General features: G+C 42.6%; 1 protein-coding gene across 1 annotated transcript; it reads left to right on the top strand.

Annotated features, from left to right (window-relative positions):
• The first annotated feature begins 18,517 nt into the window (after positions 1 to 18,517).
• On the top strand, positions 18,518 to 25,045 carry LOC123087733 (ubiquinone biosynthesis monooxygenase COQ6, mitochondrial). The gene is made up of 10 exons (XM_044509831.1): positions 18,518 to 18,934; positions 19,035 to 19,113; positions 19,209 to 19,296; positions 19,630 to 19,773; positions 20,433 to 20,491; positions 22,653 to 22,720; positions 22,822 to 22,873; positions 23,379 to 23,567; positions 23,655 to 24,257; positions 24,500 to 25,045. The coding sequence occupies exons 1-10, from the start codon at positions 18,873 to 18,875 to the stop codon at positions 24,713 to 24,715; spliced, it is 1,560 nt and encodes a 519-aa protein (XP_044365766.1). The 5' UTR covers positions 18,518 to 18,872; the 3' UTR covers positions 24,716 to 25,045.
• Positions 25,046 to 25,469: the final 424 nt, after the last annotated feature.

Genomic DNA, 25,469 nt, shown 5'->3' with positions numbered 1-25,469 from the left:
TCCAATGTCCATGGTCAGGAAATCGTAACCATCTATTGATCAACGAGCTAGTCAACTAGAGGCTTACTAGGGACATGGTGTTGTCTATGTATCCACACATGCATCTGAGTTTCCTATCAATACAATTCTAGCATGGATAATAAACGATTATCATGAACAAGGAAATATAATAATAACCAATTTATTATTGCCTCTACGACATATTTCCAACAGTCTCCCACTTGCACTAGAGTCAATAATCTAGTTCACATCGCCATGTGATTAACACTCACAGGTCACATCGCCATGTGACCAACATCCAAGAGTCTACTAGACTCAATGATCTAGTTCACATCACTATGTGATAAACACTCAAAGAGTTCTGGGTTTGATCATGTTATGCTTGTGAGAGAGGTTGTAGTCAACGGGTCTTGCCATATTCAGATCCCTATGTATTTCGCAAAACTTTATATCATAGATGCTGCTACCACGTTCCACTTGGAGCTATTCCAAATTGTTGCTCCATTATACGTATTCGGTATCTCTACTCAGAGCTATCCGGATAGGTGTTAAGCTTGCATCGATGTAACTCTTTACGTCGAACTCTTTATACCTCCATAACCGAGAAACATTTCCTTTTTCCTCTAAGGAAAATTTTGACCGCTATCTGGTGATCTACTCCTAGATCACCTTTGTACCCTCTTGCCAGACATGTGGCAAGGCACACATCAGGTGCTGTATTTTAGCATGGCATACCGTATAGAGCCTATGACAAAGGCATAGGGGACGACCTTCGTCCTTTCTCTTTCTTCTGCCGTGGTTTAAGCTTTGAGTCTTACTCAACCTCACACCTTACAACTCAGGTAAGAACCCCTTCTTTGACTGATCTATTTTGAACTCCTTCAAAAACATGTCAAGGTGTGCGTTCTTTGAAAGTATCATCAGGTGTTTTGATCTATCTCTATAGATCTTGATGCCCAATTTGTAAGCAGCTTTATCCAGGTCTTCCTTTGAAAAACACTCTTCAAACAACCGGTTATGCTTTCTAGAAATTCTACATCATTTTGGATCAACTATGTCATCCACATATACTTATCAGAAATGTTGTAGTGCTCCCACTCACTTTCTTGTAAATACAAGTTTCTAGCAAACATTGTATAAACCTAAAAGCTTTGATCACTCCATCAAAACATATATTCCGATTCCGAGATTCCTGCTCTAGTCCATAGAAGGATTGCTGGAGCTAGCATACCTTTTAGCATTCTTAGGATCGTCAAAACCTTTTATTGTATCACATACAACTTTTCTTACGAAAACTGGTAAGAAAACTTGTTTTGACATCCATCTGTAAGATTTCATAATCGAAAAATATAGCTAATGCTAACATGATTCCGACGGACTTAAGCATCGCTACGGGTGAGAAATTCTCATCGTAGTCAACTCCTTGAACTTGTGAAAAGACTCTTTCCCACAAGTCGAGCTTCATAGACGGTAACATTGCCACCCACGTCCGTCTTCTTCTTAAAGACCTATTTATCTCAATGGCTTGCCGATCATCGGGCAAGTCCACCAAAGTCCATACTTTGTTCTGATATATGGATACTATCTCGGATTTCATGGCTTCTAACCATTTGTCGGAATACGGGCCCACCATCGCTTCTCTATAGCTCGTAGGTTCATTGTTGTCTAACAACATGATATCTAAGACATGATTACCGTACCACTTAGGAGTAGTACATATCCTTGTCGACCTACGAGGTTCGATAGCAACTTGATCCGAAGCTTCATGATCACTATTATTAACTTCCTATTCAACAGACGTAGGCTCCACAGAAAACATCTTTCTGTGTTGCATCACTCTCTGGTTGAAATAAAGGTTCGACAACCTCATCAAGTTCTATCTTCCTCCCACTCAATTCTTTCGAGAGAAACTCCTTCTCGAGAAAGGACCCGTTCTTAGTGACAAACAATTTGCCCTCGGATCTAAGATAGAAGGTACACCCTACTGTCACCTTTGGGTATCCTATGAAGATGTGTTTGTCCGCTTTGGGTTCGAGCTTCTCTGGCTGAAGACTTAAGCATCGCAGCCCCAAACATTAAGAAACGACAACTTTGGTTTCTTGCCAAACCAATGTTCATACGACGTCGTCTCAACAGACTTAGATGGTGTCCTATCTAAAGTGAATGCAGCTGTCTCTAATGCATAACCTCAAAATAATAGCGGTAGATTGGTAAGAGGCATCATAGATCGCACCATATCTCATAAGGTTCGATTATGACGTCCGGACACACCATTACCTTGTGGTGTTCCAGGTGGCTTCAACTGCGAAACAATTCCACAATGTCTTAAGTGATTGCCAAACTCAGAAAATCCCCTTTTGATCAGATCATAGGAACATGATCTTCTCTGTTATGATGATTCTTAACTTCACTCTGAAATCGCTTGAACTTTTCAAACATTTCAGACTTGTGCTTCATTAGGTAGATATACCTATATCTACCCAAATCATCAGTGAAGATGAGAAAATAGCGATATCCACCGCACGCTTCAATTCTCATTGGATCACACGCATCAGCATGCATGATTTCCAACAAGTCACTTGCCCGTTTCATTGTACCTGAAAACGGGGTCTTAGTCATCCTGCCCATGAGGCATGGCTCGCATGTGTCAAGTGATTCAAAATCAAGTGACTCCAAACATCCATCGACATGGAGTTTCTTCATGCATCTTACGCCAATATGACCTAAGCGGCAGTGCCACGAGAAAGTGGTACTATCATTATTAACTCTACATCTTTTGGCGTGAACATGTGTATTACCACGACCGAGATTCAATGAACCATTCACATAGGGTGCATGACCATGAAAGGTATCATTCATGTAAACAGAATAACCATTATTCTCTAACTTAAATGAATGACCGTATTGCAATGAACATGATCTAATCATATTCATGCTCAACGTAGACACCTGATAACATTTATCTAGGTTCAATACTAATCCCGAAGGCAGATGGAGCGTGCGATGGTGATCTCATCAACTTTGGAAACACTTCCAACACACATCGTCACCTCGCCCTTAGCCAGTCTCCGTTTAGTCCGTAGCTTTTGCTTCAAGTCACCAATAATAGTAACTGAACCGGTATCCAATACCCAGGTGCTACCAGGAGTACTAGTGAGGTACACATTAATAACACGTATATACTTTGTTGAAGTTGCCAGCCTTCTTATCTACCATGCATTTGGGGTAATTCCGCTACCAGTGGACCGTTCCCCTTACAATAGAAGCACTTAGTCTCGGGTTTGGGTTCAACCTTGGGTTCCTTCACTGGAGCGGCAACTGGTTTGCCATCCATGAAGTTTCCCTTCTAGCCCTTGCCCTTCTTGAAACCAGTGGTCTTATTAAACCATCAACACTTGATGCTCCTTCTTGATTTCTACCTTTTGCGGTCTTAAGCACCGCGAACAGCTCCGGGATCAACTCCATCCCTTGCATGTCATAGTTCATCACGAAGATCTAGTAGCTTAGTGATAGTGGCTAGAGAACTCTATCAATCACTATCTTATTTGGAAGTTTAACTCCCACTTGATTTAAGTGATTGTAGCACCCAGACATTCTGAGCACATGCTCACTAGCTGAGCAATTCTCCTCCATCTTGTTGGCAAAAGAACTTGTCAGAGGTCTCACACCTCTCAACACGGGCACGAGCCTGAAATCCCAATTTCAGCTCTTGAACATCTCATATGTTCTGTGGCGTTCAAAACGTCATTGAAATCCCGATTCTAAGCCGTAAAGTATGATGCACTAAACTATCAAGTAGTCATGAGGACGTGTCTGTCAGGTGTTCACAACATCCACATACGACGTTGTAGGGGTTTGCACATCGAGCGGTGCATCAAAGACGTAAGCCTTCTGTGTAGCAGTGAGGACACTCCTTGGACTACGGACCCACTCCGCATCATTGCTTACAATATCTTTCAACTTAATCTTTCTCTAGGAACGTATTGAAACAGGGATCTACAACGTGAGCTATTTATCTACAACATATTTGCAAAGACAATTTAGACTATGTTCATGATAATTGAGTTCATCTAATGAACTCCCACTCAGATAGACATCCCTCTAGTCATCTAAGTGAAACATGATCCGAGTCAACTAGGCCGTGTCCGATCATCACGTGAGACAGACTAGTCAACATTGGTGAACATCTTCATGTTGATCGTATCTTCTATACGACTCATGCTCGACCTTTCGGTCTTCCGTGTTTCGAGGCCATGTCTGTACATGCTAGGCTCGTCAAGTCAACCTAAGTGTTTTTGCTGTGTAAATCTGGCTTACACCCGTTGTATTCGAACGTTAGAATCTATCACACCCGATCATCACGTGGTGCTTCGAAACAACAAACCTTCGCAACGGTGCACAGTTAAGGGGAACACCTTTCTTGAAATTTTAGTGAGGGATCATCTTATTTATGAAGGAAATATGCCCTAGAGGCAATAATAAAGTTATTATTTATTTCCTTATATCATGATAAATGTTTATTATTCATGCTAGAATTGTATTAACCGGAAACATAATACATGTGTGAATACATAGACAAACAAAGTGTCACTAGTATGCCTCTACTTGACTAGCTCGTTAATCTAAGATGGTTATGTTTCCTAACCATGAACAATGAGTTGTTATTTGATTAACGGGATCACATCATTAAGTGAATGATCTGATTGACATGACCCATTCCATTAGCTTAGCACCCGATCGTTTAGTATGTTGCTATTGCTTTCTTCATGACTTATACATGTTCCTATAACTATGAGATTATGCAACTCCCGTTTGCCAGAGGAACACTTTGGGTGCTACCAGACGTCACAATGTAACTGGGTGATTATAAAGGAGTACTACAGGTGTCTCCAAAGGTACATGTTGGGTTGGCGTATTTCGAGATTAGGATTTGTCACTCCGATTGTCGGAGAGGTATCTCTGGGCCCTCTCGGTAATGCACATCAGTTAAGCCTTGCAAGCATTGCAACTAATAAGTTAGTTGTGGGATGATGTATTACAGAACGAGTAAAGAGACTTGCCGGTAACGAGATTGAACTAGGTATTTGGAATACCGACGATCGAATCTCGGGCAAGTAAGATACCGATGACAAAGGGAACGACGTATGTTGTTATGCGGTTTGACCGATAAAGATCTTCGTAGAATATGTAGGAGCCAATATGGGCATCCAGCTCCCGCTATTGGTTATTGACCGGAGACGTGTCTCGGTCATGTCTACATTGTTCTCGAACCCGTAGGGTCCGCACGCTTAAGGTTACGATGACAGTTATATTATGAGTTTATGCATTTTGATGTACCGAAGGTTGTTCAGAGTCCCGGATGTGATCACGGACATGACGAGGAGTCTCGAAATGGTCGAGACATAAAGATTGATATATTGGAAGCCTATGTTTGGATATCGAAAGTGTTCCGGATGAAATCATGATTTTACCGGAGTACCGGGAGGTTACCGGAACCCCCCGGGAGCTATATGGGCCTTAGTGGGCTTTAGTGGAAAAGAGAAGGGGCAGCCCAATATGGGCCGCGCGCCTCCCCCCCCTCCCCTAGTCCTATTAGGACAAGGAGAGGTGGCCGGCCCCCCCTCTCTCTTTTCCCCCTCCGCGAATCCTATTCCAACTAGGATTGGGGGGGGGGAATCCTACTCCCAGAGGGAGTAGGACTCTCCTGGCGCGCCCTATGTGGCCGGCCAGCCTTCCCCCCCTTTTGGTCCTTTATATACTGAGGCATAGGCACCCTAGAACACACAAGTTGATCCATGTGATCTATTCCTTAGCCGTGTGCGGCGCCCCCAGCCACCATAGTCCTCTATAATACTGTAGCGGAGTTTAGGCGAAGCCCTGCTGCTGTAGTGCATCAAGATCGTCACCACGCCGTCGTGCTGACGGAACTCTTCCCCGACACTTTGCTGGATCGGAGTCCGGCGATCGTCATCGAGCTGAACGTGTGCTAGAACTCGGAGGTGTCGTAGTTTCGGTGCTTGATCAGTCGGATCGTGGAGACGTACGACTACATCAACCAAACGCTTCCGTTGTCGATCTACTAGGTATGTAGATCATACTCTCCCCTCTCGTTGCTATGCATCACATGATCTTGCGTGTGCGTAGGAATTTTTTTGAAATTACTACGAAACCCAACAGTGGCATCCGAGCCTAGGTTTTATATGTTGATGTTATATGCACGAGTAGAACACAAGTGAGTTGTGGGTGATATAAGTCATACTGCCTACCAGCATGTCATACTTTGGTTCGGCGGTATTGTTGGACGAGACGACCCGGACCGACATTACGCGTACGCTTATGCGAGACCGGTTCTCCTGACGTGCTTTGCACATAGGTGGCTTGCGGGCGACAGTCTCTCCAACTTTAGTTGAACCGAGTATGGCTACGCCCGGTCCTTGCGAAGGTTAAAACGGAGTCAAATTGACAAACTATCGTTGTGGTTTTGATGCGTAGGTGAGATTGGTTCTTACTTAAGCCCGTAGCAGCCACGTAAAACTTGCAACAACAAAGTAGAGGACGTCTAACTTGTTTTTGCAGGGCATGTTGTGATATGATATGGTCAAGGCATGATGCTGAATTTTATTGTATGAGATGATCATGTTTTGTAACCGAGTTATCAGCAACCGGCAGGAGCCATATGGTTGTCGCTTTATTGTATGCAATGCAATCGCGATGTAATGCTTTACTTTATCACTAAACGGTAGCGATAGTCGTGGAAGCATAAGCTTGGCGAGACGACAACGATGCTACGATGGAGATCAAGGTGTCACGCCGGTGACGATGGTGATCACGACGGTGCTTCGGAGATGGAGATCACAAGCACAAGATGATGATGGCCATATCATATCACTTATATTGATTGCATGTGATGTTTATCCTTTTATGCATCTTATCTTGCTTTGATTGACGGTAGCATTATAAGATGATCTCTCACTAAATTATCAAGAAGTGTTCTCCCTGAGTATGCACCGTTGCGAAAGTTCTTCGTGCTGAGACACCACGTGATGATCGGGTGTGATAGGCTCTACGTTCAAATACAACGGGTGCAAAACAGTTGCACACGCGGAATACTCAGGTTATACTTGACGAGCCAAGCATATACAGATATGGCCTCGGAACACGGAGACCGAAAGGTCGAGCGTGAATCATATAGTAGATATGATCAACATAGTGATGTTCACCAATGAAACTACTCCATCTCACGTGATGATCGGACATGGTTTAGTTGATTTGGATCACGTGATCACTTAGAGGATTAGAGGGATGTCTATCTAAGTGGGAGTTCTTAAGTAATATGATTAAATTGAACTTAAATTTATCATGAACTTAGTCCTGGTAGTATTTTGCAAATTATGTTGTAGATCAATAGCTCGCGTTGTTGCTTCCCTGTGTTTATTTTGATATGTTCCTAGAGAAAATTGTGTTGAAAGATGTTAGTAGCAATGATGCGGATTGGATCCGTGATCTGAGGTTTATCCTCATTGCTGCACAGAAGAATTATGTCCTTGATGCACCGCTAGGTGACGGACCTATTGCAGGAGCAGATGCAGACGTTATGAACGTTTGGCTAGCTCAATATGATGACTACTTGATAGTTTAGTGCACCATGCTTAATGGCTTAGAATCGGGACTTCAAAGACGTTTTGAACGTCATGGAGCATATGAGATGTTCCAGGAGTTGAAGTTAATATTTCAAGCAAATACCCGAGTTGAGAGATATGAAGTCTCCAACAAGTTCTATAGCTAAAAGATGGAGGAGAATCGCTCAACTAGTGAGCATGTGCTCAGATTGTCTGAGTACTACAATCGCTTGAATCAAGTGGGAGTTAATCTTCCAGATAAGATAGTGATTGACAGAATTCTCTAGTCACCATCACCAAGTTAGTAGAACTTCGTGATGAACTATGATATGCAAGGGATAACGGAAACAATTCCCAAGCTCTTCGTAATGCGGAAATTGACGAAGGTAGAAATCGAGAAAAACATCAAGTGTTGATGGTAGACAAGACCACTAGTTTCAAGAAAAGGGCAGAGGGAAGAAGGGGAACTTCAAGAAGAACAGCAAGCAAGTTGCTGCTCAAGTGAAGAAGCCCAAGTCTGGTCCTAAGCCTGAGACTAAGTGTTTCTACTGCAAAGGGACTGGTCACTGGAAGCGGAACTACCCCAAGTGATTGGCAGATAAGAAGGATGGCAAAGTGAACATAAGTATATTTGATATACATGTTATTGATGTGTACTTTACTAGTGTTTATAGCAACCCCTCAGTATTTGATACTAGTTCAGTTGCTAAGATTAGTAACTCGAAACGGGAGTTGCAGAATAAACAGAGACTAGTTAAGGGTGAAGTGACGATGTGTGTTGGAAGTGGTTCCAAGATTGATATGATCATCATCGCACACTCCCTATACTTTCGGGATTAGTGTTGAACCTGAATAAGTGTTATTTGGTGTTTGCGTTGAGCATGAATATGATTTGATCATGTTTATTGTAATACGGTTATTCATTTAAGTAAGAGAATAAATTGTTGTTCTGTTTACATGAATAAAACCTTATATGGTTACACACCCAATGAAAATAGTTCGTTGGATCTCGATCGTAGTGATACACATAATCATAATATTGAAACCAAAAGATGCAAAGTTAATAATGATAGTGCAACTTATTTGTAGCACTGCCGTTTAGGTCATATTGGTGTAAAGCGCATGAAGAAACTCCATGCTGATGGGATTTTGGAATCACTTGATTATGAATCACTTGATGCTTGCGAACCATGCCTCATGGGCAAGATGACTAAGACTCCGTTCTCCGGAGCGAGCAACTGACTTATTGGAAATAATACATACTGATGTATGCGGTCCGATGAGTGTTAAGGCTCACGGCAAGTATCGTTATTTTCTGAACTTCACAGATGATTTGAGCAGATATGGGTATATCTACTTGATGAAACATAAGTCTGAAACATTTGAAAGTAAGAATTTCAGAGTGAAGTGGAAAATCATCGTGACAAGAAAATAAAGTTTCTACGATCTGATCGCGGAGACAAATATTTGAGTTACGAGTTTGGTCTTCAGTTAAAACAATGTGAAATAGTTTCACTACTCACGCCACCTGGAACACCACAGCATAATGGTGTGTCCGAACATCATAACCGTACTTTATTAGATATGGTGCGATCTATGATGTCTCTTACCGATCTACCACTATCGTTTTGGGGTTATGCATTAAAGACAGCTGCATTCACGTTTAAAAGGGCACCATCTAAGTCCGTTGAGACGACACAATCTGAACTGTGGTTTGGCAAGAAACCAAAGTTGTCGTTTCTTAAATTTTGGGGTTATGATGCTTATATGAAAAAGTTTCATCCTAATAAGCTCAGACCCAAATCGGAGAAATATGTCTTCATAGGATACCCAAAAGAGACTGTTGGGTACACCTTCTATCACAAATCCGAAGGCAAGACTTTTGTTGCTAAATTCGGAGTTTTCTAGAGAAGGAGTTTCTCTCGAAAGAAGTGAGTGGGAGGAAAGTAGAACTTGATGAGGTAACTGTACCTTCTCCCTTATTGGAAAGTAGTTCATCACAGAAATCTGTTCCTGTGACTACTACACCAATTAGTGAGGAAGCTAATGATGATGATCATGTAACTTCAGATCAAGTTACTACCGAATCTCGTAGGTAAACCAGAGTGAGATCCGCACCAGAGTGGTACGGTAATCCTGTTCTGGAAGTCATGTTACTAGACCATGACGAACTTGCGAACTATGAGGAAGCGATGATGAGCCCAGATTCCGCGAAATGGTTTGAGGCCATGAAATCTGAGATATGATCCATGTATGAGAACAAAGTATGGACTTTGATGGATTTGCCCGATGATCGGCAAGCCATAAAAATAAATGGATCTTCAAGAGGAAGACGGACGCTGATAGTAGTGTTACTATCTACAAAGCTAGAATTGTCGCAAAAGGTTTTCGACAAGTTCAAGGTGTTGACTACGATGAGAGTTTCTCACTCGTATCTATGCTTAAGTCTGTCCGAATCATGTTAGCAATTGCCGCATTTTATGAAATCTGGCAAATGGATAAACAAAACTGCATTCCTTAATGGATTTACTAAAGAAGAGTTGTATACGATGCAACTAGAAGGTTTTGTCGATCCTAAAGGTGTTAACTAAATATGCAAGCTCCAGCGATCCATCTATGGACTGGTGCAAGCATCTCGGAGTTGGAATATACGCTTTGATAAGTTGATCAAAGCATATAGTTTTATACAGACTTGCGGTGAAGCCTGTATTTACAAGAAAGTGAGTGGGAGCACTACAACATTTCTGATAAGTATATGTGAATGACATATTGTTGATCGGAAATAATGTAGAATTATTCTGCAAAGCATAAAGGAGTGTTTGAAAGGAATTTTTCAAAGAAAGACCTCGGTAAAGCTGCTTACATATTGAGCATCAAGATCTATAGAGATAGATCAAGACGCTTGATAAGTTTTTCAATGAGTACATACCTTGACAAGATTTTGAAGTAGTTCAAAATGGAACAGTCAAAGAAAGAGTTCTTGCCTGTGTTACAAGGTGTGAAATTGAGTAAGACTCAAAGCCCGACCACGGCAGAAGATAGAAAGAGAATGAAAGTCATTCCCTATGCCTCAGCCATAGGTTCTATAAAGTATGCCATGCTGTGTACCAGATCTATTGTATACCCTACACTGTGTTAAGCAAGGGAGTACAATAGTGATCTAAGAGTAGATCACTGGACAGCGGTCAAAATTATCCTTAGTGGAATAAGGAAATATTTCTCAATTATGGAGGTGACAAAAAGGTTCGTCGTAAAAAGTTACGTCGATGCAAGTTTTGACACAGATCTGGATGACTCTAAGTCTCGATCTAGATACATATTGAAAGTGGGAGCAATAAGCTAGAGTAGCTCCATGCAAAGCATTATTGACATAGAAATTCGCAAAATACTTACGGATCTGAATGTGGCAGACCCGTTGACTAAAATTATCTCACAAGCAAAACATGATCACACCTTAGTACTCTTTGGGTGTTAATCACATAGCGATGTGAACTAGATTACTGACTCTAGTAAACCCTTTTGGGTGTTGATCACATATCGATGTGAACTATGGGTGTTAATCACATGGTGATGTGAACTATTGTTGTTAAATTACATGGCGATGTGAACTAGATTATTGACTCTAGTGCAAGTGGGAGACTGAAGGAAATATGCCCTAGAGGCAATAATAAAGTTATTATTTATTTCCTTATATCATGATAAATGTTTATTATTCATGCTAGAATTGTATTAACCGGAAACATAATACATGTGTGAATACATAGACAAACAAAGTGTCACTAGTATGCCTCTACTTGACTAGCTCGTTAATCTAAGATGGTTATGTTTACTAACCATGAACAATGAGTTGTTATTTGATTAACGGGATCACATCATTAAGTGAATGATCTGATTGACATGACCCATTCCATTAGCTTAGCACCCGATCGTTTAGTATGTTGCTATTGCTTTCTTCATGACTTATACATGTTCCTATAACTATGAGATTATGCAACTCCCGTTTGCCGGAGGAACACTTTGGGTGCTACCAAACGTCACAACGTAACTGGGTGATTATAAAGGAGTACTACAGGTGTCTCCAAAGGTACATGTTGGGTTGGCGTATTTCGAGATTAGGATTTGTCACTCTGATTGTCGGAGAGGTATCTCTGGGCCCTCTCGGTAATGCACATCACTTAAGCCTTGCAAGCATTGCAACTAATAAGTTAGTTGTGGGATGATGTATTACAGAACGAGTAAAGAGACTTGCCGGTAACGAGATTGAACTAGGTATTTGGAATACCGACGATCGAATCTCGGGCAAGTAACATACCGATGACAAAGGGAACGACATATGTTGTTATGCGGTTTGACCGATAAAGATCTTCATAGAATATGTAGGAGCCAATATGGGCATCCAGCTCCCGCTATTGGTTATTGACCGGAGACGTGTCTCGGTCATGTCTACATTGTTCTCGAACCCGTAGGGTCCGCACGCTTAAGGTTACGATGACAGTTATATTATGAGTTTATGCATTTTGATGTACCGAAGGTTGTTCGGAGTCCCGGATGTGATCACGGACATGACGAGGAGTCTCGAAATGGTCGAGACATAAAGATTGATATATTGGAAGCCTATGTTTGGATATCGGAAGTGTTCCGGGTGAAATCGGGATTTTACCGGAGTACCGGGAGGTTACCGGAACCCCCCGGGAGCTATATGGGCCTTAGTGGGCTTTAGTGGAAAAGAGAAGGGGCAGCCCAAGATGGGCCGCGCGCCTCCCCCCTCCCCTAGTCCTATTAGGACAAGGAGAGGTGGCCGCCCCCCCCCTCTCTCTTTTCCCCCTCCGCGAATCCTATTCCAACTAGGATTGGGGGGGGGGGAATCCTACTCCCAGAGGGAGTAGGACTCTCCTGGCGCGCCCTATGTGGCCGGCCAGCCTTCCCCCCTTTTGGTCCTTTATATACTGAGGCAGAGGCACCCTAGAATACACAAGTTGATCCACGTGATCTATTCCTTAGCCGTGTGCGGCGCCCCCAGCCACCATAGTCCTCGATAATACTGTAGCGGAGTTTAGGTGAAGCCCTGCTGCTGTAGTGCATCAAGATCGTCACCACGCCGTCGTGCTGACGGAACTCTTCCCCGACACTTTGCTGGATCGGAGTACGGGGATCGTCATCGAGCTGAACGTGTGCTAGAACTCGGAGGTGCCGTAGTTTCGGTGCTTGATCGGTCGGATCGTGGAGACGTACGACTACATCAACCAAACGCTTCCGTTGTCGATCTACTAGGTATGTAGATCATACTCTCCCCTCTTGTTGCTATGCATCACATGATCTTGCGTGTGCGTAGGAATTTTTTTGAAATTACTACGAAATCCAACAATTTAAACTACCGTCGTTCTAAGCAAATAAGATGTAAAACATGATAAACATCACATGCAATCAAATAGTGACATGATATGGCCAATATCATTTTGCTCCTTTTGATCTCCATCTTCGGGGCTCCATGATCATCGTTGTCACCGGCATGACACCATGATCTCCATCATCATGATCTCCATCATCGTGTCTTCTTGAAGTTGTCTCGTCATCTATTACTTCTACTACTATGGCTAACACTTTAGCAATAAAGTAAAGCAATTACATGACGTTTATGTTGACACGCAGGTCATAAATAAATAAAGACAACTCTTATGGCTCCTGCCGGTTGTCATACTCATCGACATGCAAGTCGTGATCCCTATTACAAGAACATGATCAATCTCATACATCACACATATCATTCATCACATCCTTTTGGCCATATCACATCACAAGGCATATGCTGCAAAAACAAGTTAGACGTCCTCTAATTGTTGTTGCAAGTTTTTACGTGGCTGCTATAGGTTTCTAGCAAGAACGTTTTTTACCTATGCGAAAACCACAACGTGATATGCCAATTTCTATTTACCCTTCATAAGGACACTTTTCATCGAATCCGATCCGACTAAAGTGGGAGAGACAGACACCCGCTAGCCACCTTATGCAACTAGTGCATGTCAGTCGGTGGAACCAGTCTCACGTAAGAGTACGTGTAAGGTCGGTCCGGGCCGCTTCATCCCACGATGCCGCCGAATCAAGATAAGACTAGTAACGACAAGCAAATTGACAAAATCGACGTCCACAACAACTTGTGTTCTACTCGTGCATAGAAACTACGCATAGACCTAGCTCATGATGCCACTGTTGGGGATCGTAGCAGAAATTCAAAATTTTCTACGCATCACCAAGATCAATCTATGGAGTAATCTAGCAACGAGGGGGAGGAGAGTGCATCTACATACCCTTGTAGATCGCTAAGCGGAAGCGTTCAAGTGAACGGGGTTGATGGAGTCGTACTCGTCATGATCCAAATCACCGATGATCCTAGTGCCGAACAGACGGCACCTCCGTGTTCAACACACGTGCAGCCCGGTGACGTCTCCTACGCCTTGATCCAGCAAGGGGAGAAGGAGAGGTTGGGGAAGACTCCATCCAGAAGCAGTACGACGGCGTGGTGGTGGTGGAGGAGCGTGGTACTCCAGCAGGGCTTCGCCAAGCACCGCAAGAGACGAGGAGGGAGAGGGGTAGGGCTGCGCCAACAGAGAGATTCAATCGCGTGTTGGGCTGCCCCTTTGCTCAAGTATATATAGGGGAGGGGAAGGGCTGCGCCCCCACCTAGGGTTCCCTCCCTAGGGGTGGCGGCAGCCCCCAGATCCCATCTGGGAGGCGGCCAAGGGGGAGAGAGAGGGGGCACACCTAGGGTGGGCCTTAGGGCCCATCTGCGCCTAGTGTTTGCCCCCTCTCCTCTTGAGGACGCCTTGGGCCTTGGTGGGAGGCGCCCCAACCCACCTAGGGGCTGGTCCCTTCCCACTATTGGCCCATGTAAGCCTCCGGGGCTAGTGGCCCCACCTGGTGGACCCCCGGACCCCTCCGGTGGTCCCGGTACACTACGGGTGATGCCCGGAACACTTCCGGTGGCCAAAACCATACTTCCTATATATTAATCTTTACCTCCGGACCATTCCGGAACTCCTCGTGACGTCGGGGATCTCATCCGGGACTCTGAACAACATTCGGTAACCGCGTACATACTTTCCCTATAACCCTAGCGTCTCCGGTCAATAACCAACAGCGGGATCTGGATACCCATGTTGGCTCCCACATGCTCCACGATGCTCTCATCGGATGAACCATGATGTCAAGGATTTAATCAATCCTGTATACAATTCCCTTTGTCTAGCGGTACAATACTTGCTCGAGATTCGATCGTGGGTATCCCGATACCTTGTTCAATCTCGTTACCGGCAAGTCTCTTTACTCGTTCTGTAACACATCATCCCGTGATCAACTCCTTGGTCACATTATGCACATTATGATGTCCTACCGAGTGGGCCCAGAGATACCTCTCCGTTTACACGGAGTGACAAATCCCAGTCTCGATTCGTGCCAACCCAACAGACACTTTCGGAGATACCTATAGTGTACCTTTATAGCCACCCAGTTACGTTGTGATGTTTGGCACACCCAAAGCACTCCTACGGTATCCGGGAGTTGCACAATCTCATGGTCTAAGGAAATGATACTTGACATTAGAAAAGCTTTAGCATACGAACTACACAATCTTTGTGCTAGGCTTAGGATTGGGTCTTGTCCATCATATCATTCTCCTAATGATGTGATCCCGTTATCAACGACATCCAATGTCCATGGTCAGGAAACCGTAACCATCTATTGATCAACGAGCTAATCAACTAGAGGCTTACTAGGGACATGGTGTTGTCTATGTATCCACACATGTATCTGAGTTTCCTATCAATACAATTCTAGCATGGATAATAAACGATTATCATGAACAAGGAAAAATAATAATAACCAATTTATTATTGCCTCTAGGGCATATTTCCAACAGAGGTTTCGCTGGCCCAATCCACCTGATTCCCCGTCGATCCGCCTCGACCCACGCGGGTCAGAAGGCACGAGGAGGCCCTCGTGGAATTGGAGCCACGTGCAGAGCGAGCCTTCTCCTCGCGCCGCCGTCGGCAGCAGCCGTCCTTGCGGAGGGATGCGTTGCTGAAGGGGATGTGTGGCTGGAGAAGGATTTAAGCTTTCAGGGGGATTGGGTGAAAAGGGGGGATTCAGCAAATCCCCTTAAATCCCCTTCTCTCAATACCTCCACGATCCCTTCCTGTCAAACAAAGTCTAAGGGATTTAAATGTGAGGGTTCATTTCTCACAAGGTCTCCAACTTCAAGGTTTTATTAATCAGACTTGGCTCCTGCTTTGTAAATTTAAAAGGTGTACATATGTTCAAAAATAAAAGGCTAAAAAAGGGTATAATCTTCTCCAAATCTTCATGATTAGAATATATCTTCAGCATAATAGTCTACAAAACTTTGTTGGAGACATGTGTGAAACTTGTTGATTGCACAGTGTTGTATGGGCCAGAAATATGAAACTTTATATACATTGTACAATTTTAAAATATACATTGAACATTTTGTGATATACGTTGAAGAAATTATTTTTCTATTTATATTTTCTTTTTCTTCTCTTCTTTTGTGTATTATACAGTTTACCATGTTTTAAAAATTATTCATTGAATATTTAAGAAACTGTTCACCATATATTCAAGAAAAAGCTCACCGTATATTAATAAAATGTTCAATGTACTTAAATTTTCTTTCATTGTGTTTTTAAAAATTGTTCGGCGTATATAAAAAAGTGTTCAACCTGTATTTAATTTTGTTTCAATGTATATCAGAAAAATGTTCAATGTATAATTTAAAGTTGTTCAGTGTATATAAAAAATTCTTTCAATTTTTGTTCACTTTTCCGGGTTTCAAGGTTTTGTTTGAATTTTGAATTTTCTTTCACATTTTCAAACATTATAACATTTTGTAATAAAATTTGTTGACAATTTTGAAAAGAAACGTTGATTTTTTTAAAAAGAAACAGATCTACTACTGTAGAAAATACTTAAAGAGTAGCGCTTGGTTTTAGGAAGCGACAGTTTCCAGCTCTGATTTGTAGCCCGAGGTCGGGAGTTCGACCTCCCGTGCCCCTTTTTAATTTTCGAGAAGTTTTACATTCGGTGCCTGTGAATGGGATCTAGCCTCTACGCGTGCTCCTGTTTAATGATAAGAAAGAGATAGACATAAAGTGGAAATAAAGTTATGAATTTATAGCCGGCTCTTGATGACATGACATGCCTATATAACCAGCAGCTAACTATATTATTAACCAATGCTTTAAGGGCAACTCCAACACACAACCTCGAATGGTCGCCTGCATTCGTTCGGTGCTAAACGGACACAAATTACAACCAACACGCAGGAGCATACGAACAAACGTCTGTTTTTTGCTCGTCGTCGACACATTTCTGGTCGAAATTTAGGCCGCGTTTGCGTCAAAATGGACAAGACGGAGACGGGCGGGACGCCGCCCTTGTCCTCCCCTGGTCCGTCCATTGGGGACACAACTCTCCTATTTCCCCATCATTCCCAAAAACTCCATTTTGGACTAGAGTTCATACAACCTTTCATGAACGGAGAAAGTTTCTGCCCTACAAGTTTGCGGGCACCCGTGGCATCAACTCAATCCAAAAGAGATGGGAGTTTATTCAGCAAGAATTCAACAAGTTTTGTGCCGCACTTGAGAGTGTTGAAGCTCGTCCTGTAAGTGGTCTAGGCATGGGCGACTTGGTATGACCTCTTCCTCTTTCATTGCAATGTCATGTTCATGTTTGTTGCATCTTGTGTCTTGGCTATTACATTTGTGGCCTTCTTTTTTATTGTGTAGGCATTTCAATCTTTGGAAGCCTTCAAGGCCCGACATAAGAACAAGTCATTCACTCTTACTCACTGTTAGACACTCATCAAAAATTGCCCCGAGTTCAAAGATCAATATGCCGCTCTAAAGAAGAAAGGAAGGCCGGCGACCGTGGCTGGGGACGGAGATGGGTGAAGAGGCCGAGGGGCAAAACTAACTTAAAGATCGACGAGAAGCGTGATGCGGCCTCTTTCACCTTGCAAGAAACTTTGCACGACACGATGACTCAAAAGGAAGTGAGGGGCGAGAGGAAGCATTAAAAAAGAGAGGAGCAAATGAAGATATGCTAGGAGCTCCAAACGAAGAAGCTTGACGTGGAGGAGACCGTCAAGAGAAGGAAACTCGACATGGAGGAGGCCGTCAAGGGAAGGAAACTCGACATGAAGGAGGCCGTCCAAAGTCCAAACGAAGAAGCTCGCGATTGAGGCCATCAATGCCGACACCAAAGCAAAAAGAGGTGGCTAGCAATCATGACCGTATACTTGACCAACATGTCCCTGGAGAGAAGTTGGTCCGAGAAACGGCAAAAGGAGATGTTCGACCACTACAACATGAACTAGGAAGGCCTCGGCCATGGACTATGGCCATTCTTTTTGAAGGTTGGCAAGTGTGTCGGCCGTTGGCTTTGTTGCAGACGAGAAAACTTGAGGATTGTTCTTTTCGAAGGCTGGCAAGTGTGACAACCGCTGACTTTGTTGCAGACATGAAAACTCGGGGGTTGATCATTTTGTAGGCATGAACTATGGTCGTTGGCATGAACTATGATCACGGTGTCAAAATTTGAGTTTTCTATCCTTTGTAAAAAAAAAAACATCAGGCGGTTGGACGAAATGCGCCCAACCGTTAGACGCACATCAAACACAAACATAAAAAAAGCCGGATACCGTCTCTTTATCTAATCGAAATGGACAAAAATCTGACAAAACTGATGTCCGTTCGGGGGTTTGTGGCCTAAAAGAAGTTGGCGGTACATCAAAGCTCATATGCGCCAGCGGTCGCCGCAACCAAATCCTCGGGCCATTATCTAAAAATAAATAAATAAAATCCTCGTCTCCTTTTTCTCAAAAAAGGAAAACAAAAACAAATCCTCGTCTCCTTCCTCCGCTATGCCCAGGCCTGACGTGTTTCTCCAAGAGGCCCTAGGTACCGTGGCCGCCGCCGTCTCCACCCGCACACAATCCCGGCTCGCCGCACGTTCACCCCCCCGACAGCCGACCTCGCCTGCCTCCCGCCACCGGTGCCCCGCCTTCAAGGGTCTCCAGGCCAATTCGACTCTGTTCACGGCGGCAGAGCCGAGTGTTCCGGCGGCGGGCGGAGCCCGGGGTCCGTCAAGCTCGTAGATACGGGATTGGGAGCACCACTTGACCAGACAGGCCTCCGTTCGGCTCGGCCCTCGGAACCCAAACCCCGACGCCCGTCGCCGATGACGCCGACGCCGGCGCGCGCCTCCGCGGCCGCGGCCCACGCCCTGCTGCGCAGAACGAGGTGCGCGCGAGTGCTCTCTCTTCCCCCCTCCCTCCATCCGCGATTTGTTCTGCTCCGGCTCATCCATTCGTCTTTCTTCACCTTCCCCCCCAAACCGCAGATGCTTCGCCGCGGCGAATCAGATCCGGACGGCCTCGAGGGCCTTCTCCAGCGCGCCGGCGGGAGCGTCCGAGCCGCAGGTACATTTCCTGTCCGCAAATCGCATGTGCAGTGGCCCATAGAGTTTAGAGAATTGCGAGATTGATTGAGGTTTACTCTGTCCGTGAACATTTAGGGCCCAGAGAAAGTTGCCGGAGATGACGAGCTTGATGTTGCTATCGTCGGTGGAGGCATGGTGGGCCTGGCTGTTGCTTGTGCACTCTGTAGGTATTGCTGCCTTGGTGTACCTCTGTTCCTTGCTTCCAATTGTTTTGATGAGCTCAGCTTCGTGTTGCTCTTAGTCTGAGAATCGATCCTTATAATCTGATAATTAGCTATTAAAGGAATGCTGACACCATTGGATTAAAGTTCTCCCTGCCATTTTACTAGTTCCATGTCAATTACTGCAAATGCTATCAGTAGTGCAGGATAGTCTGGTGGCTGTACGAAAACACCATGTGTATGAATTTGACAATCCTATGCTGTGGTTGTTTTAGATTAGAAACACCTATTCTGTATATAATCTTGGGTTTACGCTTATTTATCCTTACATGCAGCCAATATGCCATTGACCAAACACCTGCGAGTTGCCGTCATCGATAGCAATCCTGCATTGAAGTCAATGAATTATCTCAAGAAAGATGGTATACCTGATTCAAGGGTCAGCACTGTTACTCCTGCAACCATTTCCTTCTTCAGAGGTAAGGTTGTAATAAACATAAAATCGATATGTCATTGCTTTGTTACAAGCCAGAATTTGGCGAATGTTGGCAGTGTATCAATATCTGGAACTAAAGGGTGCTTAGTATGTTTTGGTGATAATTCAGAAAGGTCGATCCCTTTTGTTGGTTTTGACAGTTGTTTAAACAAGACATGCTACTAGCTTTTAAATTGATCTGAAGAACCCATCTGTGCTTACATAGGATTGTTCCTATAACCTCAAAGTGCTTCACTCATAACCTACTGCTTTGCGATGTTAGCTAAGTAACTGATATGTGCCTAGCACCTGTCATCACACAATATCCAGCTGAGCTGCATTTCTTGTTTAGTGTAGTGATAACCTGGAACTTCATGTCAAATAGGCACAATCACGGATGGTGCTGCCAACTCTGCTGATCTATATATACCCATTGTTCCTTTTTTGCCACTGGTTGTGCCTAATCATAAATTTGATTAAATGTGTAAAACTATTTTTGCTTATTGAGGATGAAAAGTGGAATGCTTGACAACGCGTAGTTTCAGAAGTACAACATCTTAAAACATTCCTTATTATGTGTTTGTAGCTACTTCATTTTATTTAGTAGCTATAGTATTGTATAGTTTGACATATATTTCATACTTGTATTATGCCATGTGACAGATATTGGTGCATGGGAGCATATTCTACAGCAGAGACATGCTTTCTTTGGTAAAATGCAGGTGATGACATACAATTTTCATCATATGGATGGTGATTACCTTTCTGTGCTCACCTGCTTTCTACCACTACATCTATTCCTACACTAGATATAATAATTTATATATGTTGGTGTTCCTATGATTGATAGATTGTCAAATCAAACTAAAATGACATTTCATGATTCATCTGTCTGCTTATTTCCTATTTTCTTCTGTTCCAGGGGAAAAATAATTATGGGTTAACATGTAATCAAGTTTGTTAATAAAGCATAGAAAACATAAATACCTTGGCAGTTTAATGGGCAATAGAATTTTTGTGGGCCTTTTGAGCTTGGGCTGGCTGTAAAGTATGCATGCCCGTCATGTTGTTTTTAATATATGGATGATTCTATATAGAGGACAAGTACATCTAGTTCTATCATATCAGTTCCCTATACATGAAAAACTGGTAGCATAGCCAAAGATTATCCACTACAGATGCAGTATCCTGTAGATATATTATGCGTTGTTTGAAAGCTGACCAGTGACCAGTTGTATTCAATATTGTGACCTGAACTCTTAAGCAGATTTTTCTGTCATCTTTGTATAAGAATCATATTTGGCCTCCCTTACGTGTCTTCTGACATCATGGGATTAAATATGTTTTGGTAACTGAACTCATGTTATGTTTCTGATATTAATATATTTTCCGCACAATCCTAATAAACTTTAAATTTCCAGTGCTGAAGCTTGGGAGGGGAATTCAGAATTATGCTAGGCAGCCTTTACATTGCATAGTAGCTGTAACTCCGTGAATGGATATGTCGATATTATCATTTACAAACACCATAAATAAATGGTATAAGTGCTATATAACGTATGAGAGGGACAAACGTTGACTTGCTGTTCTAGGTTAGTTTTAGCTGTCAACGTTGTTTATCAATCTGATTATTGTGTGTGCTCTATTGAACCTATGTGATAAGCATTATTATTTTTATCTCCGGTCTGCCTTATCTTATTGTACCCTTAGTTCCATGTTGCTCATTGAGGAAAAACTACCGAGTCTCCATTCAAGTACATGGTTTCTTGCAAGATCTGGTCTGACTAACTTTATTTAGGACATTCTTTTAAAACATGATAAGCAAAGAAGGTTTCACTAAATATGGCAGATGCTCATGCAGTAACCCTGCCCTCATAGAACATGGCAATAAATTGTCATGCTTACAAGCATGTAAGCATGTCCTTAGAGCATCCTGGGGAATTTTTGCAAGTTCATTGTAGTGACTTGCAGCACTGCTACTTTATTTTATTGACTACCTGAGGTGTTATGTTAGATTTGTAGCATATAGTCTCATTAAACTAGTTTATTTCTGTCCTGATATGTTGAAATGATTGGTGAAGTACTGGCTTATATCCAATCTTAGGGTACAGCTTAACTCTCTATGGTCCATAACATGGCTGTTTCATGGCACATGTTTAAATATGGGGAGATTTCGACTTAGTTTGTTTCTTTACTAAATAGACTGAATATGGTGCAAACCTCAGTGCCAACTTGATTTCTGCAATCGATGGTCCATGTATAAAAATATGTTGATTAACTTCATCATGTGATTGATAACTCAGAACAAGTCATTGATGCTTCTCTATTGAATCCATTTGATTCATTTGTCCCACTGAACCAAATTGAATGAACTATTGAATCGATCACAATAAAATGGTGAAATGGAACATGCACAAATGCTTCACACTTTCAAAGTTTTCCCACTCAATTTCCGAATGGAACATAAATACATTGACATAATGGTATACCTTATTCGGCCCCTGTTTTACCTAGCTCATTTCATTTAAATTTTGGATATTACTTGAAGCTTAACTATGATTGGATGGTACATATTGTATGCCTTATTTCGTGCATATTAGGCCATTATTATGTGATCTTTTCATGGCAACTGTTCAGCCATATGTATATGCATTAGCATGCCTCCTTTACCTTTGGTCTTGTCCTCTTTTATTTGTGGCGCTTGCAAACAATGACAGCAACAGTTTCTTCATTCTTATTTGTTGCACTTGCACACAACAAGAGCAACTGTTTCTTCCAACTTATTTGCTACACCTGCACACAACAAGACCAGCAGTTTCTTGCTTTAGATAGTGGGTGTTCAACATAAGCATTGATTGCAATTTAACACATTTTCGCTGGCAGGTGTGGGATTACACTGGACTGGGATACACAAGGTACAACGCAAGAGATGTGTCCAAAGAATATCTTGGGTATGTTTGAATGGGAGCTGCTGTAAACTTGTAATTGTCTGATAAACTTTTTTTCCCACTGGTTCATTGATAACCTTTTACTTTGTTTTTCCGTTATTTAGATGTGTGGTGGAGAACAAGGTGCTTTGCAACTCACTTCTGTTACGCTTACAGGTCTGTATCTTTCAATAAACTTTCAATGATTTTGATCCGTATCTAGATGTTTAGACTGATGTTGAACTTGTCTAATAAGACCTCACTCCATACAAATGGTTTTCCTAGTTTATAAACTTGTTGAATACAGTACAGCCTTACAGCCCACACATTCTAGAGAGCAAAGTAAATGTTATACAAGAGACCTTTGTCATAAAAAACAGATTACTTGCTTTTATGGCACCTATCCCATATATTAGATTTTTATTAGCTGTACACGATGATTAGTTACCGACAACATATTTCGTTAGAATTGTTGGTCATGAAGCACAGTTCAATTTTGTGTGTGACATTAATAGTCCTCATAAGGTAATCTCAAATATCCTAAAAATATCAAAGAACAGAACACACGGAAATTAATGGCTGGGTGGTTTCCAGCTAGATGTTGCACTTATATTGTTATCTGACTTTCTTTCCCATTGAAATAGTCACATTAAATTGCTACTTAAGATGTTTCCCTTGCCAGGAGCAAAAGGAAGACATTGGAAAGATGGTCTACCCTACCCGATTGGTGTCTCTTGCTTTCCCATCAAAGAGCAGAAACGTAGGAGTAGCAGGACTGAAGCCACCATCAACTGAGGCAGAGGAACTACGCCGTAGTAATTTGGTTAAACTTGACCTAAGTGATGGACAGACTTTATATTCAAAGTTGGTGGTAAGTTCCTATATATGATTCTCCATTCATTCAAACTTTTGTATCTCTTTATTGCCTTCAGTCACTTATTTTAAATTATGGTCACAGGTAGGAGCAGATGGTTCCAAATCCAATGTAAGGCAGATTGCGGGCATAAAAACAACTGGTTGGAGTTATCCTCAGAGTGCGATTATCTGTACAGTAGAGCATACTGCAGCGAATGACTGTGCATGGCAGAGGTTTCTCCCTTCTGGTCCGATTGCCCTGCTTCCAATAGGCGACAACTTCAGCAATATAGTGTGGACAATGAGCCCAGAGGAGGCATCACGGCATAAGTCAATGAGCTCTGAAGATTTTGTGATGTCAGTGAACCGTGCATTGGATTTTGGTTATGGACCGCATCCCAACTCTAGTAGTCTTGACCATTACGTGGAAAGGTTGTTTTCTGACTTTGGAGGTACTGCAGCGTCTACGAAAGAATGCTTTGAAGTACCACCAAGGGCAATTGGGCTGATCTCAGAGAGAATGGCATTTCCATTGTCACTGATGCATTCCCATGATTATGTTTCAAAAAGGCTAGCCTTAGTTGGTGATGCTGCTCATACAGTGCACCCCTTGGCCGGTCAAGGTGTCAATTTGGGTTTTGGAGATGCAGCTGCCTTAGCAAAAGTTATTTCTGAAGGAGTTTCTGTTGGTGCTGATATTGGGGATGTAAGTACCTAATATTGCTGTGTTTTTGTTAGATTTATGCAGATACTACTGTATCTAGCTCCTATGAGTAACTCTTAATACTATGAGCTGGTCATTCGGCAAGCTAATCTTTCTTACTTTAACTCCTGGTTTCTTTATTTGGATCATTGTTTGTCATCATCTTGCATATGCTGGTTACTCTAGTATAAAACAACATGTTCATCATGGACAGCAAACTAACCAAACCTTTTCCCATTTGCCAGCTATCTTTGCTGAATCGGTATGAGACTGACCGCAAGGCTGCCAATATTGCGATGGCGGCAGTTCTAGATGGCTTCCAGAAGATGTACTCTGTCGATTTCGGACCCCTCAATGTTCTAAGAGCCGCTGCATTCCATGGTGCCCAGTACATATCACCACTGAAGAAGAACATAATATCTTACGCAATGGGCGACAGCAAATCGCCTCTGTTTTCATAAGCAGTACTGTACCAAAATGTGTTAGTTCTAAACTTGTTGGCTCTTGGCTGTCATGGCAGCACTGTACCAAAATGCGTTAGTTCTAAGCTAGCTAGTACTATATCCCACCTGAGAAACTAGTTGGATAAAATGCAACAAGTACTCTATCTCAAAATGCAAGACATTATTTTGACACCATCATAGTGTCAAAAAACTTACATCTTGAGATGGAGGGGGTAGTTAATAGTAGTAAATAAGATTATATTTCCTGGATTTGTTTTCATGTGTGTAAGGCTTGTTCAGTACGTACTTTGCTTGCCATGGAAGATTAGTTTATTTTTTGTTGGCACATTTTTATCTGGGAGGTTATATATGCAGAATGCAGACCTTTTTTTTGGCGGGGAGAATGCAGACCATTATACACGCAGGGTTGAGGCTATATGTTTTTCATTTCTCAGCGTGCTATCTGTTGTTTAGAGCGCTATATTTTGCAGCACATTATCTGTGTGCACATTAGCATTTGTTAGCTTCTTAACCCGCGCGGCTCATATGGTTTCGGTGTTGTACTGTTGTGGTGTCTGTCTTTCAGATTCGACGTGGATAGTGGTATATGGTTCGGAAGAACAGAGATGATGCACATCATAGGGGAAATAGAGTAGGTTCCTTAGGATTTTGATATCTTCACTTGCACGGTTCATGTGATTTTTGTTTCGGCTTCGGATTCGGTCTGCAGTGTATAGCCGGGTTGCTTTCTCGCATGGGCAACAGTCATTGC

This window comes from Triticum aestivum, chromosome 4A (genome assembly GCF_018294505.1).
Source record: "Triticum aestivum cultivar Chinese Spring chromosome 4A, IWGSC CS RefSeq v2.1, whole genome shotgun sequence".
NCBI classification, from domain to species: domain Eukaryota; kingdom Viridiplantae; phylum Streptophyta; class Magnoliopsida; order Poales; family Poaceae; genus Triticum; species Triticum aestivum.
Note: the sequence above shows the minus strand (reverse complement) of the source record. Positions and strands in the feature narration are given on the sequence as shown.

Coding starts and splice junctions, on each gene's coding strand:
- LOC123087733 (XM_044509831.1), top strand. CDS start 18,873: ATGACGCCGACGCCGGCGCGCGCCTCCGCGGCCGCGGCCCACGCCCTG. Junction 20,492..22,652: donor CTTTCTTTGGTAAAATGCAG/GTGATGACATAC, acceptor TTTCGCTGGCAG/GTGTGGGATTACACTGGACT. Junction 22,721..22,821: donor GTGTCCAAAGAATATCTTGG/GTATGTTTGAAT, acceptor TCCGTTATTTAG/ATGTGTGGTGGAGAACAAGG.